Raw genomic sequence first — 16,727 nt, 5'->3', positions numbered from 1 at the left:
CCTCTGGAAGAGATGAAGAAAAGTGTTATGTAGGGGGAAAAAAAGCACTATAATAATAGCTACTAAAAAGATTTTAAAAATGAATGGTATTTAAAGAAAATAGCTACTACCTAGCAACCCTGTGTCGGGCTTTGTGCTGAAGGCTGTGTGTGCACTCTCTCCCTGCTCTCAGAACAGCCCCAGGAACAATGCCCTGTTTCATTTTTTCCCATTAAAGATGAAGAAACAGAGATTCAGAATCTTGCTCAAGAGCCCAGTTCACGAGTAAGAGAGCCACCCAGGCAGCCAGCTCTACGAGACCCTGAGAGCCGCACTTCTCACCCCTAGAATTTATAGCTCCCCTGAGGCCATGTGTGTGAGAAGCCCGTCATAACCTAACAAGTGTGCAACAGAGGTAAGTCAGCCGTGGCACTTCTTGCTCTGCGTGTAATCTGAATAATGTCTGTCTTTCCCGTGTTCTATAGTTACTGTGCTGGCCACCGCGTCTAACACAGAGTAAAGTGCCCAGCCCCTGCGGAACCAGTGCAGAGCTGCGTGGTTACACCTTCTGTCTAAGCCATACGATTCTCAGACCTACAGACGGAGTTCTCATTCGCCCAGTTGACAAATGTTAACTGAACCCAACAAACACGTAGAAAGAATTGGACAGCGTTGGCCTTGACCTCCATGGTAGAAGATATTAAAACAGAATTTTAAAGTTCTCAGTCTTAATTACTTTTCAGGGCGAAGAGCATTGACGTAAGTCATACTTGACATAGTTTAAGTAGTGTCAAAATAAGGAGCTTCTCTAGAAAGATGGTCAACAGTTCAGAGCGTGGTCTTCCAGAGGGCCCGTGTTTGTTTCCCAGCACCCACATGGTGTTTCACAACCATTTGTAATTCCCCTTCCAGGGGACCTGCTAGCCCTTCTCACCCCTGTAGGCCTTTTTATACACATGGTGCATATACATACACTGAGACATAGACACAAGCACTAAAATAAATATTAAAAAAAATAATTTCTCCTTAGGAAGATGATGTTATATAATCAATAAAGTCCTGCTTTAATACATGATGGTTTTCTTCTTAATCTTGTGGCATCTTACTATCAGAAGAGGCTTGGGCTAGAATGACTAACTGGTCATTTACCCTTACTTCTGCATAATCCTGATAGGGAAACTGAGGCCCACAGAGGGATGTGACCTGTCTGTGGACACCGAGGCATCAGTTGCAGATCTGATACTGGAGTCGGGTCTTGTGAGAAGATTTGTCGAACACTCGCTTTGTACCAGCCACCTGGAATACAGACAGGAAGCTGACCAGGCCCCTTCAGGGACCTCTGACCCCTGGGATTCAGGAAGTCTGTGCAGGAGACATTCCAGTGAGCAGCTGGGCAGCAAGTGGATGGGTGAAGCTGAGGGCAGTGTTAGCAGGAGGCACCAGTGATGAAATCCCACGAAGGCGAGGGGGTTCCACGCAGAAAGGTTGCACGTAAAAAGCCCAGAGAGGGAGAGGACGCAGGGAGAGAGGAGGGCGGTGCATTAGCCAAGATTTCCTTCTACCTGAAAAATCTTCCCTTTAAATTGGCCAAATATTTATCCCCGGAGAGGGCTCTAACAAAAAACAGTGTGTCCAGGAGCAGGCACATCTAGCTGATAAATGCACACAATCTTCCCCAAGCCTGTGCAGAGATAGAAAAGCAGGGAGGTCATACAGCTGTGATTCCTCCCGGAAATGAATTTATCCCATATCTGCATCTGCAAAAGATTGGTCTGGTGAACTCATCTCTCACACCAGCTTCAGAAGCATTTTTCACCTCTTTGAGAAACTCAGTTTTCCATCTACACAAAGGTATCACCTAACTCACAGAGTTTCCGGAAGAATTAAAAGAAATATCGTGAAACACAGGAATAGGCTCAATAAACTGCTGGGATTGTATCCACGTGCAAATATACACACATGTGTAAGAGAGATGCACAACATGACACCAGAGACAAGGAAATGTGAACACATTTGCTTCCTTCCCAGTGGGGACGAAAAGATCCCTCAGAAGCTCAACTAATTAGATAAATATACACCTTTGCTGTGTTTTATTTTTAATATGTTTTAAGCAATTCTTTTTTTTTTAAAGGTTTTGTTTACTTATCTTATGTACATTTACGTGTGAAGAGGGCAGTAGAGGATATAGATGGTCGTGAGCCACCATGTGGTTGCTGGGAATTGAACTCAGGACCTCTGAAAAAGCAGATACTGTTCTTAACCACTGAGCCATCTCTCCAGCCCCTTTTGCTGTGTTTATTCAGAGAATTTTTACATGGCCTCTCTTTCTCTGCGTGTGTGTGTGTGTGTGTGTGTGTGTGTGTGTGTGTGTGTGTGTGTGTCTTTCTCTCTTTCTCTCTGCCTCTCCCTGCTCCAGTCTTCCTTAGTGATCCAGGCTGACCTCAAATTCATGATCCTTCTATCTCTGGTCCCTGAAGTCTGGAGTGACTGGTGTGCTCCGCTGTGCTCAGCTTTTGTCTCTTTTTCTTTTTCAATGGGAAATTTTGGTCACTGTAGAAGGACCCCGACTTCTTGTAAAAACTTCTAATATTTATATATTTTCGAGACTGAGGTTCACTTTAGTTCAAGACAGCCTGGCACTTACCACCTGACCTATGCTAGCTTTAAACTTGCAGAAAATGCTCCTGCCTCAGCCTTTGGAGTTTAAGGCTCGTAGGAGTATAACCACCATTGCCTGGCTTAAAATTAAACCTTGATTTTAATCCTTTTGTTTATTTTTATTTATTTATATACTTACTTACTTATTTTGGTTTTTCAAGACATTGTTTCTCTGTGTAGTCCTGGCTGTCCTAGAACTCCCTCTGTAGACCAGGCTGGCCTCGAACTCAGAGATCTGCCTGCCTCTGCCTCCTTGAGTGCTGGGATTACAGGCTTGCATAATCACTACCTGGTGTTAATTCCTTTATATTTATTTAAAAATGAGGAGAGCAGTGGGTGGCATTTGAATGCCATTTGTGTAGAAGTTGTTTCTCTTCTTCCACCCCTGGGACCAGGGGGATTGGACTCAGCTCAGCAGGCTTAACAGTAAGCACATTCGAGACGGCCAGTAATGGTCTAAAAATTTAAAGACTCAAGTCTGAAATAGGCTGCAATGAGCAGTGGAGTTGTGGGTTTAATTCTGGGGACTGTCAGTCTCCATTGCTGCCAATCTGCTGCAAGCATGTTGCTCTCTACAGCTAGTGACTGCCTCTAGCCATGCGCCAGCTTCCGAGTGGGACCTGGACAATTCACTTTCTGAGTCCTGTCTTCATGTCTAAAGAAAGGCTATACTAAAACTCTGAGGTAAGCCAGTTGACTGAGTTAGGAGGATCATGAGTTCAAGGCCAAGACGCTGTCCCAGAAAACCAAAATACCAAATCAAAACCAAACCTCTTCAAACAAAGAAAGTACATGATAATGTCTAACAAATAATAGATTGACTTGGGGCTCTAATTAATTAAAACAAAAAAAAATTAATCTTTAGGCTAGCTAGCGAGATGGCCCAAGGGATAAAGGCACAGCCACCAAGCCTGATGATCTGAGTTCAGTTCTGGGACCTGTATGGTTAAACAAGAAAATAAGCTTTGCATGTGCATAATTCCCGTAGTAAATGCGATAAGAACCAATGATTATTCCCTCATTGAATGAGGGCCTCCAGCACTACCCCCTCCTGTTCTGGAGGTGGTGTCCACCAGCTGAGCATCCCTACCCCTCCAGGCTGTCATTTCTGAGGCAGCACTTCCCCAGGGGACAGACAGGCAAGCTTACCAAGAAGGTGTGCCCGCCTCGTGCCTTTAATCCCCACATTCAGGAGGCAGAGGCAGGCAGGTCTCTGGGAGTTCAAGGCCAGCCTGGTCTACACAGTAAATTCCTAGCCAGCCAGGGCTACTTAGTGAGAGACTCTCTCTCAAAAAAGGAAACGAGTAATTTACACCAGAAACGCAAAGGGCGGAGATGCCCCAGCTGCTGGAGAAGTTGCTTGAGCAGGTTCAATCAGCTGTGCATTTGGAAAAATAAAACACTGTTAAATAAAAAAGGAAACAAACAACAACAAAAACAAATGCACATCAAGGCTGTATGATTATGCTAGAGAAGACTCCTGGACACTCATTAACAGAGAGTGCCTGGCCTGTGCTGTCTGGGCTCCAGAGGCCAAGGAAACAAGGCCGAGCAAGGCCTGATTCCAGAACCCTGCCCGCCCAAGCTCTCACGCCCTGGAGGAGCTCGCTGATTGACACACAGAACAGAGAGGGAGTACTCGATTTTCTCATTTCCTATTGCCTGATGTTGTCAAGGTAAAAACCACATCTGTGTGGAACACACAGACAATCTGGAAGCAGCAAATACACAGCGAGCCTGATGATCCCAGAGATGTCCACTGTTAACACTTTTCTCTTCCTCCCTCCAGTCCCTCCCGCATGCCACCCCTGCCTTGCTCCTCTGGAAATCATGCTCTGTTTTTCTTTTGTGGTTGTTGCTGGGCATTGTTAATGGCTTTACTGATATTTTTCCAGTGCCCCAGATAAAATCCCAGGACCAAGGCAAACACTTTATCACCAATTTACAGCTCCAACTCCAAGCCTTTTGTTTTGTTTTGTTTTGTTTTGTTTTGTTTGTGTTTGTTCTTTTGAGACAGGGTTTCTCTGTGTACCCATGACTGTCTTAGAACCCACTCTGTGGATCAGGCTGGCCTCATACTCACAGAGATCTGCCTGTCTCTGCCCCAGCTTGCTAGTAGGTGTGCCGCCACCACCAGGCAGCCTTTATTTTTTTTATTTTTAAATGTGAATGCGTTCCTAGATATACTAGGAATTCTCTCTCCTCCCCCCTCACTCTCTCTCCCTTCCTCCCTCCCACAGACACAATTAGTGTGTCCACTTACGGTTGTATCCTGTGTCCTTAGAAATTATTCATAAACGTTACGATGGCTGAGCAGCTAAGAGAGCTTGCTGTTTTGTCCTGAAGACCGGAGTTTGGATCCTAATAACCATATCAGTAGCTCTAAAGGGTTCCACGCTTTCTTCTGGACTCCATGGGTATTTGTGCAACACACACACATACACTTACACAGACACGTAGATAAAAAATAAAATAAATCTTAAAAAAAAAACAAAAAAACACGTTTTTGGTTGCACACAGCATTTTATCAGGCTGACATGATTTGCCTGCCCTAGCCTAGAATTTCTTGCATTAAAATTGTCATAATTTTTAATTTATAATTCTGTTGAGATTAATATAAAGTTTTATATACGCCTAGGAACTGTCTTAGGAGCTTAATTAAGCGAAAGAATAGGATTCGTTTCTTTTAACTGATTTGTTTAAAGCTTTGAAGAGAAAAATTTTAGGTGAAATAATGAGGTGGCTTTTTAAAATTATTATTATTAAACATTTTTCCCCCTCTTTTCTGGGTCAGGGTCCTCTGGCCTCCACACTTATTTCATGAACTTTGTGCCAGCTAGATAGTGAGTTCAGCCTGAGGATGACCTTGAATTTCTGACCCTTCCACCTATACTTGCCAAACTGGGACTTCTGGTGTGTGCCTCTCCTGGTTCTACTCTCTGTTTTTACTACATGTAAATTTTTTTTATTTCTGTGTGTGTGTGTGTCAGAGGGCAGCTTGCAGGAGCTGGTTCTCTCCTCCCCCCTTTGTGGGTCCTGGAGAGCAAACTCAGGTGCTCAGCCTCGGTGGCAAGCCCTTTACCCCGGAAGCCATCTGGGCCCTACTTTTTATCTCTTAAAATTCAGCTTTTACTTTAGAGCAGTGTTTCTCCACTTTCCTAATACAGTTCCTCATGTTTTGGTGACCCCTCCCCCTACACCATAAAACCACTTTCATCGCTGCTTCGTAGCTGTAAACTTGCTACTGTCATGAATCATAATGTAAATAATCCAGGTTCTCTGATGGTCTTAGGTGGCCCCTGTGAAAGGGTCACTTGATACCCAAAAGGGCCAGGACCCACAGGTTGAGAACCTCTGCTCTAGAGCATCTTCAAGCTCTCAGGAGGATGTCAAGGGCGCACCCTGCACCATTTTCCCTCCTGTTGGCATTCCTGTGGTTCGGATGAGCTAAGAGTCATGCTTTACTTGGATTGCCTTAGTTTTTAACCTAATAATCTTTTGTTGTCGTCGTTCTGCGATGCTACTCAGGATACACAGTGCATTTAGCTGTGTGCCTCAGTGGATTTTCTACTTAGCGAGCACTCCTCAGGGTTGTCTGTGTGACAACTTTCACTTGGAGGGACACATAGAACCTTGGTAGAACGTTCTTCAGTTAGAGCTTTCTGATACTGCTCTTGAGGTCAGACAAGGGTCATAGGTTTGGGGAAGGAAGATCCCAGAAGTCAAGTGCCTCTATCACCCACTGTTAACAGGATGGTGTGATAACTGATAACTGAGCGATGTTCACTCAGTTATCTGCTCTAATGATGCTCTACCTGGGATTGTAATGAGGCTACATTGTTTATTTTGCTTCTCCAAGGTCTTTTAGTCTCGGATGCTCTTTCCATTGGCTTCCAGCTCTCTGGAAAGGTCCTTTGATTTTCTTTTTTCTTCACCATGTCTTTACTTCTTGGAAGTATAAAAACGGTAAGAGTAATCTCGTCTATTCCCTCCCCTGGGCCTAGAATTAAGCATTCCTGTAGAGAGTGTTAGCAGCAGTCTTTGGGTGGCAAATACCACTGTAAAGCCACAGCATGGACAGTGGGGATCATTTTTAAGAAGCGTTTCATTCTGGGGGGTGAGTGTGTGTGAGGGAGGGCAGGGGAGGGGAGGAATAAAAGGAGAGAGAGACAAAAAGAGAGAAAAAGATGGAGAGGGGGAAAGAGAGGGGAAGGGTGAAGGAGAAAGAGAGAGAGATTGTGTGTGGCAGCCAGTAGATGAGGCCAGGCTCTTCCTTAACTGCTTCTCTACTTTTATTTTTATTTTTATTTTTTTTTGGACAGAGTCTCACTATACATCCCTGGCTGGCCTGAAATTTGGTATGTAGGCACAACTGGCTTCAAACTCACAGGAGGTCTTTGCCTCCCAAGGGCCAGGATTGAAGGTGTGCATCACCATGACTGGCCTACTGCCCTCTCCCTATTTTTGAGATCGGCTATCTCATGGAAGCTGGAACTCTTCGATTCAGCTAGACTGGCTGGCTGGCGAGCCCTCTCAGTGCCAGCATGACAGGGGCAGTCCACCATGTCCTTCATTTCTTTTAAACCTGAGTCTCAGAGATCATAACTCAGGCCCTTCTGTTTCCATAGCAAGCTCTTTACCTGCTGAGCCTTCTCCACAGCCCTAGAGTAGTTTAGCTAGACCACAACATTTGTGTGTTGACATGGATGAACTGGAAATGTATAGTTTAGCGTAGGGTGTGTGTGTATGTGTGTGATATGCTGGGGCTTGATTCCAGGCTCTTACACATGCCAGGAAAATGCCCTGCTGTTGAACTACACACTCAACCCTATTTAATGAGCTCCAGAGATGTGCCTGTCTCCAAACCCACACGTGGTGTACCCAGATTTGCACTGTTTCCGGGGACCCACACTCTGGTCCTCACACATACTTGCACAACAAGTGCTTCATCAACCGAGCAGACTTTCCAGACCTTCCACCTTGTCCTAGGTTTTGTTTCGCTTTGTTTTTGTCAACTTGACACAAGCTAGGCCATCCTGGAAGAAGAACCTCAACGGAGAAAATGCCTCCCTAAGATTGGACTGAAGGCAAGCCTGAGGAACATTTTCTCAGTTAGGGATGGATGCCAGAGGGCCCAGTCCATTTTGGGTGGGGTCACCTCCCCTGGGCTGGTGTAAGAAAGCAAATTGAGCAAGCCAGGAGGAGCACACCAGGAGGAACACACCAGGAGGAGCACACCTGGAGGAGCATTCTTTCACCACCTCCCCTCCAGTTCCTGCCTTGAGTTCCTGCCCTGATTTCTTTCTGTGCTGGACTGTGATGACTAATACAATTTTCTTTTTCAAACAAATTTCCTCCCTTCTTCCCTCTGCTGACTCACTTGTTTATGAGGCTTAATTTGTACTGGGCAATAAGAATAATAAAGCCCCTTCCTTCATGGAGTCTGTGCCTTGACTGAAGAGTAAGATGACAAAGTTTAAGCAAGATAATCTAAAGATACAACGTGCAATATAGTAGCAGGGAAACTATGATTTTTTTTTTTTTTATGAAGAAAATTAGAGTCCTGAGGTATTAGTTGAGAGAGTGGCCAGTCTCTGTGCTGAGATGGCATTTGATGAAGTAGCTGGTTGAAGAAACTGAGGCACATTCTAAGAGGGCTCCACCAGCAGGGTAACACAGAGAAGGGGAAGGGACGGGAGCCGTGCTGTGCGTGGTTCCCAGGCTTCGTCTCCATTCAGTTTCCACAGCAGCCACGTGGAAGTCAGGATGGCCTCCTCTCTCTCACACAGTCTCAGCAAGGAAGTGGGCCATGTGTAGCTTCAGAGAACTTTCTTGGCACGTGCAAGACTCTGGGTTTGGTTCCCCACAAAAAGTAAATTTAAAAAGAAGAGAGCAGAGCTGGTGAGGTCAGTAAACTATGCACAGCCACCCCCTGGGCAGACAGCGGGACCAGAACCAGCAGCCGCATCCATCCCAAGGCCCCACTCTTGCTCCTGGGCCCTGCAGCCTCCAGAGATCCTCGCCATGGCTCTGTGTTTGAGCTCTGGAAAGGCCAGCTGGACCAGGTCCCTTCGGTTCGGGCATCTGTCCAGGGCAGTTCTTCCCCAGGCTCAGCATGTCCAAGTGTCCCTGATTCACAGATGGTCTCAATTGTTTATCAGTCGGAGGCCCAGGCAGCAGGGTGTCCCTCGGCCCTGCTGGGCTGCCCCAGTGTGGTGCTGCCAGCTGGGCACAAAGGCCCTTTGTGTCAGAAAGTCTCTCCGGCCAAGTTTTCATAGACAAGTCTGAGAGCTAACCGAATTAACATTCACACACAGACACACAGACACACAGACACACACACACACACACACACACACACACACCCCTGGTGACTTCTGCATCATTCAGACCCTCATTGGAATTCCAATTTCTCTCCTTCGGGTTTTATGTCTTCACAATGGTGGTGGCCGTGGCCATCCGTTTTCCCGTCATATCTGTCTGGGTTGTCAGTACGGTGATTCTCCCATTTCCTCTGTCCGAGTTCCTGCCTGTGGTAATGTGCCAGTCCCTGGGAAAGTTCTGGGCTTCCACAGGCCCATGCTGTGCCAGAGGTCACTGGTATTATTGTCTGCTGGCCGGGTGACACTAGGCAGCTCTCAGCAGCAACCACCGGATGCTTCAAGAAGGAACGAGACCCCAACTCGACAAGAATCTCTGCCACTGTGCACTGTGGAACTTTGGGAAAATGGCCTTGTATCTCTGGGGCTCAGTTTCCCCGTCTTCGTAAAGAAAGGTGCCTTCTAAGGGCATCACACCCTCTCAGTGCTGTGGCCTGGAATGTTGTAAATGAACAGCACAAAGCAAGGACCTGGATCTCTGTCTGCCTCAGGGAGGCGTTTGGATTAGGTGACCTCTCTGCGCCCTTTTGCTGCTGACATTAAAAGCATATAAGATTTGCTTTCAGAATGGTTGCCAAGCTAGAAGGCCTTCAAAGTACTTGGCTCGTGGGGGTGGAGGCAGTGGAGGAGAGCTGAAGCAGTACAAGAAAAATGAGTTTTGAAGTCCTATGGTCCTAGGCTCAAATTCTACATCTGTCACTCTAATAGCCCTGTGCCCTCAGACTGCCTGTTCTGCTTCTTCGGGCTTTGGGAAAATGAACAGCTACTTTGCAGAGTGACGTGAGACTCGGGCTGTATGTTAGGCCTATGGAAATCCATGCTTCTTTACTGTGGCTTAAAGTACAGAGTACAGATGAGCTAGAGAGGGCTGGGGGCAAAGCAGGAAATTTGGGTCTAAGAGGAAAGGGAATGACAGAACAGTTACTCTGTTTATTATTTTTCTTCCCTTTGGTGAGGTTTTTTTGTTTTTGTTTTGTTTTGTTTTTCATTCTTTCTTTCATATAACCTAGGCTGGCCTTGAACTTGCTAAATAGTTGAGACTAGCTTTGAACTCCTGATCTTCCTTTCTCTGCCTGCTTGGTGAAGGGATTACTTTTTTTTTTTTAGGTTATTTTGCTGTTTTATAATTAAAAATATGTCTGTTATCAAAAAAAGTTAAGGCTAAAACTGTCCATCTGTAATGGTGAAGGTATTTACCGTTTGCATTCATTTTGGCATAATTTCCTTCTGTTAGCTTTCCTCTGCATAGATTCACATTCCAGCATGACAAAACATTCCTTACATGTAATCTTGCATATTTTTGTATAACATTAGATATATTTAAACATTTAGGCAAAACATTTTCCATAACATTAGAACTTTATATTCTTTACTCATTCGTTTGGGTCTTTGAGGCAGAGGCTCATGTACGCTCAAATGGCTATGTTTCCAAGGATCACTAGAAGACACATGCCCTATCTGTCCTTTTCCTAAGAGCTGGGATCGCAGGCAGGTACCAGCACACCCCGCTTTCTCCGTGGACTTAGCCGAGCTCTTGTGCACCAAGCGCTCAGATACTGCAGGGACAGGCCCCGCCCCTTGCTCGCGCCTCTCCATAACCTTTGGTAAAGCGCTCGCCTCGTGTCCACTGAACCTGTACTTTTCATTCCACGTGATCTACCTGGGTTCTGCTTCTTCTAGGCAGACTTTGCCAAAGCGTAACCAACTCCTTTGTGTTTGCGCACTACCGCTTCACCTACCCTCGGCCCACTGCACGGGCTTCCAGACCCATGGCCCCGTTAAGCTGGCCCCTTCCAGACCCACGGCCTCGCTGAGCCAGCCCTTGGGGTTCCTAGCTGTAAAACTGAAGGCACCACCCAGATCATGCCTTTCTCTCCCACCTGCTTTTAGTACCGCTGCGCCGGAGCTCAAACCAGGGCCTTGTGCATGCTAGGCAAGTGCTCTAGCGGTGAGTTACATCCTCCCACCTCCCACAGAGAGACCCTGCCTCAAACAAAACCAAGGCAGGTGCAGTGGCACAGGCCATTAATCCCAGCACTCAGGAGGCAGAGGCAGGGGGATCTCCGTGAGTTCCAGGCCAGCCTGGTCTGCAGAATGAGTTCCAGAGAAACCCTGTGTTAAAAACAAAAGACAAACCAAACTAAACCAAACCAACCAAACAAGAGCCCAAAGAAGATTTCGGGGAAGCAGAAGTAGCAGAGGAGCCACTCAACTTGCTGTAGTGTACACTGGAGGTTGAGCTGGATGGGCTGGGAGCGAGGGGCAGGGATGTGGCGGTTGCGCAAAGCATGTTCTGAGTAGATTAGTATTCCCAGTGGGGGTGATGCTTTTTGACACAGGATCTCAAGTAGTCCAGTCTGGCCTCAGACTCGCTCTATAGCTAAGATTGGCCCTGGAGTTTAGATCCTCCTGCCTCCTCCTCCCAAGTGTGGCTGGAATTACAGGTAGAGTCATTATACTATCCTAAATATAATTTGAAGATAGAGTCAGTTAGAGTTGCTCATCAACTAGAGGGAGAAGGAAAAAAATGAAGGAATTAAAGATAATTCTCAAACTTAAAACAAAACAAAACAACAACAAATCCAAACAACCCAGTGAGTGGATGGTCTATTTCAGACGGAGAAGTCCGGAGGTCTGGAGGACACCTCAGCTGTGTTTTCACCATATTAGCTACGAATGAACTGAGCATCTGGCTTATAGATCAGCCTCTCTGAATCAGGATAGAACAAGCCAGTGCCCGAATCTCCCCAGTTCTGACCACTTTAATGGTATTGGGTCCCTCTAAGCTGAGGAAAGGCTTCAGAAGGTGGAGACCCCACCTGCCAGCTTCCCCCACAGCAGAACCTGCATGTCCCTCTGACTGCCTCCTGGTGGGTAATTACAGAAGATAAGCGTTTGGTCCTTTTATGGGAGGACTGCGCCGACATATTCTTCTTAGGGTGTTCTTTTTTGGCACATGCCAAAAGCCCACTTCTTGCTTGTCTATACTCTTATGCTGGGCTCCTCCCTAGGCAGCCACAGACTTTGAAGGGCAGAAGAGAATCAGAGAGGAACACGGTCACAGAGTGTGGGCTGGTTGACCCAGGAGGGACCCACAGCCAGTTCAGGCAGGGCTTCCCGGAGAAGGGGCTGCCTCGAGGCTCACTCACAATGTTGGCCTTTTCCTGACTCCAAGGAACATTTCAGAAACATTTGTCAATAAAAGTCGTGGGCGCCCCCCTCCTTCCACATTGGACAAGTGGAGCTCAGTCCCTGGGGAAGTGCCCGCAGGCCTGTGCTTGTTGACTGCCTCTGCTAGGAGGGATAAGGGTTTGGGTCTCAGCCAGGCCAAGCAGTGGATGGTCCAGAAGCTGTGGCCGTGCTGGGCTCACTGAAAGGTCATCCAGGAAAGGGGTCACCAACCCACCAAGCGTCCTAGGCGAAAAGGTTTCCCCACAGCAAGTCAGGGGGTCGAGAGTGCTCTTGCCAGCCACTAAACACGTTTCTTCCCCCCCCCCCATCTTCTGATCTCCACCACCCTGGTGCCATCTTCGTTCTTTCACCAAAATTCCAACAGCCTCTAAGCCTCCTATCTCTAGACTCAAACTTGCACAGTCTTACAATCTAGGCTGCCTTTTCATTTTTGGAATTTTGAGAGAATGTTTTACTTGTAGTTCACGCTGCTTCCATAGAGGACCAGGCTCCAAAGCCTCCTGAGCTAGCCCTCCTCTCCTACCCCGGGGCTTCCCTAACCTCTCCATACACTTGCCAACTCCCCTAAGATACCCCAGACTCATCCTGAGAAACTGTCACTCATGCTTCAGAACACTGTTTGAATTTTGCCTTCTTCTTGAGGTAGGTAGCCCTGCCTAATCCCCAGGTGTTGCTGAGACAGGCCAGGGAGAAGGCTGGATGAGGTGAACGCCCAGACCCTCCAAGCCCTGCGTTTTCTGGAATAGGGCAGCTTGGGGTCCTCACCAGCGGAGACACTCTTCCTCTGGGTTCACTTGCTTCAGCCTCCAGATCAAAGGGTGACTACACGAGCAACGAGCACACCTCCAAAATAATTTTCAAGATCTAGTCTGACCTCTTTTACTTGAGAAGAGATCTGATCGCGGGCAGACGCGGGGCCACAGCTGGGGATTGGAACCGTTCTGACTGGGCTCCAGGGTGGGGAAGTTAGCCTGCCCTCTCCAGCAGCTGGTGGCTGAGAAGGAGCAGGGGCGCTGAGAAGGAGTGGTCCCCTCTCCCTTACCCCCATCTTCGAACTCCTCCCGGAAGTAGACGAGGCGGCGCTTCCCCTGGGTGCTCGAGGTGCAGGCGGTCAGCAGCAGCAGCAGAGGCGGCAGCCACGGGATCCACGGCATCTTCAGGGTCCTGCAGGGAGGTCTCGGAGAGGTGCGTCCCCAGCCAGGTGCCCTGTGCTGTCTCTCACCTTGACCCTGGGGCTCAGGTTGACATCACCTGCTCCAGCACCTGGCCGCCTCCCATTCGTGGCCTGGATCGGAGCAAGGGAGGCCGCAGCCAATGGTTGGGGACCACGAGCTGAGAGTGTTGGAGCGGCTCTGACTTCATGTCAAGGGAGCTACAGGGCAGGGTTCCCCAGAGTGTGGGGGAGTGGCAGGGCCAGCTGAGGCTGGCCTCTGGGGAGCCCCGGGAGCCTGCTCAACTGTGGAGTAGTTGGATTCAAAGCATTCTCGCCATGATTCCTTCCCTTATCCTTCCTCCCCTTTGTCCATCATCTGTCCACTCACCCACTCACTCCTCCACTGTGCCAATAAAGACACTATGGAAGTAGTGTGATGCCTGTTTATTTTAACAAAAACACGCGAGGCCCAAGGTGCTAATCCAGGACAGGTCTCAAGGATAGCATCATGCAGGAGGTGACTGGCTGACCCAGGGAAGAAGAAAGGGGCAAGGTTGGGGGTGGGGGAGGACTCGAAAATGGATCTTGTTTCTCATGGCCATAGCTATGGAGCCGCTGCTGTTTCCCTCACTGTGAAAAGAATGAGGCCCGAGGAAGGGAAAGGCACGGTTTGTTGACCACGGTAGAGTGTGCCGATCACCAACACGCGAGGCACCACTCAATCCTCACACAGACGGGGGCATCACCGGCGTGAGGCTGGCATCACCGGTGTGAGGCTCAGGCCGAGGCCCCTGGAGACAAGCAGCTTGCCAGCACCTGAGGGAGGTAGACAGAACCGGATCCAGAACTCAGGCCTTCTGGGTCCAGGACCTGTGATGCACTTCTCTTCACTATCTGTTTAGTGTATTTGCTGAAGTTTTCCTCACTTCAGCATCCGAGATGGGACCAGTGTGGCTTGAGCACAGCGAGCGGTGAGCGTAGAGCTGGGGCCGATGGGGGGCCTTGCGCACAGACCTGCCAGCAGCCGGAGATGAGGAGTTAACTGCTGGCGTGGAGAGCCGTGGAGAGAGTGATGTCATTGGAGACAGTCTCAGACCACACTGCTGTTGTCCTTAATTTCATTTTCTTTGTGCGTGTGAGTGTTTTGCCTGCATGTATGTCAGTGTGCCATGTGTGTGCCTGGTGCCCCACGAGGGTGTTTGGTCCCCTGGAACCGGAGTGACAAACAGACAGACAGCTGCTAGCTGCCACTTGGGTGAGGGAGTGCTAAGACCTCGGGAAGAATAGCAAGTGGTTTTAGCTGCTGAACCATCTCTGCGCCCCTCCCCTCCCCAGGTGGTTCACTGAATTTACCATGTAGCTAGAGATGGCTTTGAACTCCTCATCCTCTTGCCTCGACCTCCCAGTCACTGGGGTTATAAGCGTGAGCCACTATGTCTAGTTAAGAGTTATATTTAAGAATACCTCTGGGATCATGGCTTGGTGGTATAGTCCTATAACTTCAGGGGTAGAGGCTGGTGGAGCTCTGTGAGTCCCCGGCCAGCCTCGGCTGCGCAGAGAGAAATTCCCTGGGGCTGGAGAGATGGCTCAAAGGTAATAGCACTTGCAGCCCAAGCCCGAGGACCTGAGTTCGAGTCCCAGAACCCATGGGAATGCTGGGCTGTGCACTGACATCCACACATGTGCACTCTCTCACGAACGAAATGTACACACGTGCACAGAAACAAAAGCAAATGAAAAATGTCACAGGTCAGGCATGAAGGAACACACCTGCCATTCCGTCACTTAGGAGCCTGCAGCAGGAGAACAGGGCCTTCCAGACCTCCCTTGGTAGGTAATGAGCCCTTCCCTTCCCTGCGAAGAGAACACTGATTACTGTATGCTAAACTGGGAGTGGCAAATAAGTGATTAGAAGCTGTCAAGTGTGGTGGCACAGGCCTGTAAGTCCAGAGCTCAGGAGGCAGAAGCAGGACAGGTGCTGTGTGTTCAAGGCCAGCCCAGGCTACATAGCAAAACTGGATCCTATGTCAAAAATAAAACAGTGGTAACAGAGCCTGGAGCTGTGGCTCAGTGCGCAGGGTGCCTGTCTAGCATGAACTGCCCTGGGTCAGATGCCTGGCACCATATAAACTAGATATGGAGGGATAGGCCTGTAACCCAGAACTGGAGAAGAGGAGGCCAGAGGAGAAAAAGTTTAAGATTAGCCTTGACTACATGAATTCTAGAATAGCACGGGCTCCGTGAGACCCTCTTGTTGTTGAATATTAATATTTACTATTGATTTATCTTTTAGTTAAACAGTGGCTATTCCTAAACCAGCTGTATACCCAAATCACCATGCAGAGATTGGGATGTATTTAGTTAACCTAGAGCACAAAGCTGGGCAATAGTTACTCCATCCTAAATCTCCAAGCCCGCATAGTTTCCTCCCAATCAGATTTCACCCATTATACTTGCTTTTAGTCATATCTTAGGTCCAGTTCATCACTCCTCATGGTTCCAAGTCCTCTCCTGCCCATCTCTGCTCTCTGACCCCTCTCACTCGATTCCTTCTCCTCCCCTCCAGACCAGGATGTCCCACCCTATTCTCTCCATTGCACAGCACTGGCTGGTTGTTTTATTGACAATACAGAGAACAAATGGTGGCATGTTTACACAAACTTGAGACAGGTGATGCTTAGAATAAACATCGCAATGCAAAGTCTAGATTGAAACCAGATAGTGGGGGTAGAGATATCAGCATTTGAATGAACAGGAATAAATTGTATACATTCCACAAGAACATTGTACCAACACACTCTCTCAAAAAAAAAAAAAAATTAAAATTTATAAACTGGAACTCAGAAAGGGTCTTGGCTGCAAATACATGTTTGAGGGATATAGCTGGTACTGTAGGCCAAAGAGCTGGAGAGGGAGGAGAGACTGGCCGAGAACTGTGCCAAGTTCCCAGCGCTGCATGAAGTCCAGACCCGAGGATGTCAGAGCCCAAGTGTTTAATCACCCTTCCAAAGTCTGTCATGGTCTGGTAGAGCCGGGACATGAAGTTCCCAGGCAGACAAGGACTCGAGAGTAAGGCAGAGGGGAAAAAGCAGGACCGCACAGGCCTAAGATGGCAGCTGGGTGATTCCGGATTTGGTTCCTCGGTCCAGAGTTCCTCAGTCTGCATCAGCTGTGTTTATGCAACACAGTTTCCTTTGTTGCAAGGTCTGTCCTCAGCACTGCGGGGTGTCTACCTGCTTTCTTAACAGATGACAAGTACCACCCTTCCCAACAGTTGTAGCTACTAAAAATGTCTCCCCACATTGCCAGACTCCCTTAGTGTGTGTGTGTGTGTGTGTGTGTGTGTGTGTGTGTGTGTGTGTGTG

At 48.1% G+C, this 16,727-nt stretch overlaps 1 protein-coding gene and 1 long non-coding RNA gene across 2 annotated transcripts in view; both read right to left on the bottom strand.

The window, feature by feature from the left end:
- LOC129692400 (calreticulin-like) overlaps nucleotides 1-13,363 on the bottom strand; it is a 30,657-nt gene extending 17,294 nt beyond the window's left edge. Inside the window, exon 1 of the mRNA XM_055628737.1 lies at nucleotides 13,252-13,363. Within this exon, the coding sequence (XP_055484712.1) occupies nucleotides 13,252-13,363 (112 nt within the window). The remainder of the gene's footprint in view (nucleotides 1-13,251) is intronic.
- Nucleotides 13,364-13,789: 426 nt separating this feature from the next.
- LOC129692368 (uncharacterized) lies at nucleotides 13,790-15,203 on the bottom strand. The gene is made up of 2 exons (XR_008722696.1): nucleotides 15,133-15,203; nucleotides 13,790-14,178 (listed from the first exon to the last, which is right to left on the bottom strand). It is a non-coding gene; the product is annotated as an uncharacterized LOC129692368 (long non-coding RNA).
- Nucleotides 15,204-16,727: the final 1,524 nt, after the last annotated feature.

Source organism: Psammomys obesus, unplaced genomic scaffold (assembly GCF_907164565.1).
Source record: "Psammomys obesus unplaced genomic scaffold, mPsaObe1.curated_primary_1811, whole genome shotgun sequence".
Lineage (NCBI taxonomy): Eukaryota > Metazoa > Chordata > Mammalia > Rodentia > Muridae > Psammomys > Psammomys obesus.
This window is presented reverse-complemented; position numbering and strand designations above follow the sequence as displayed.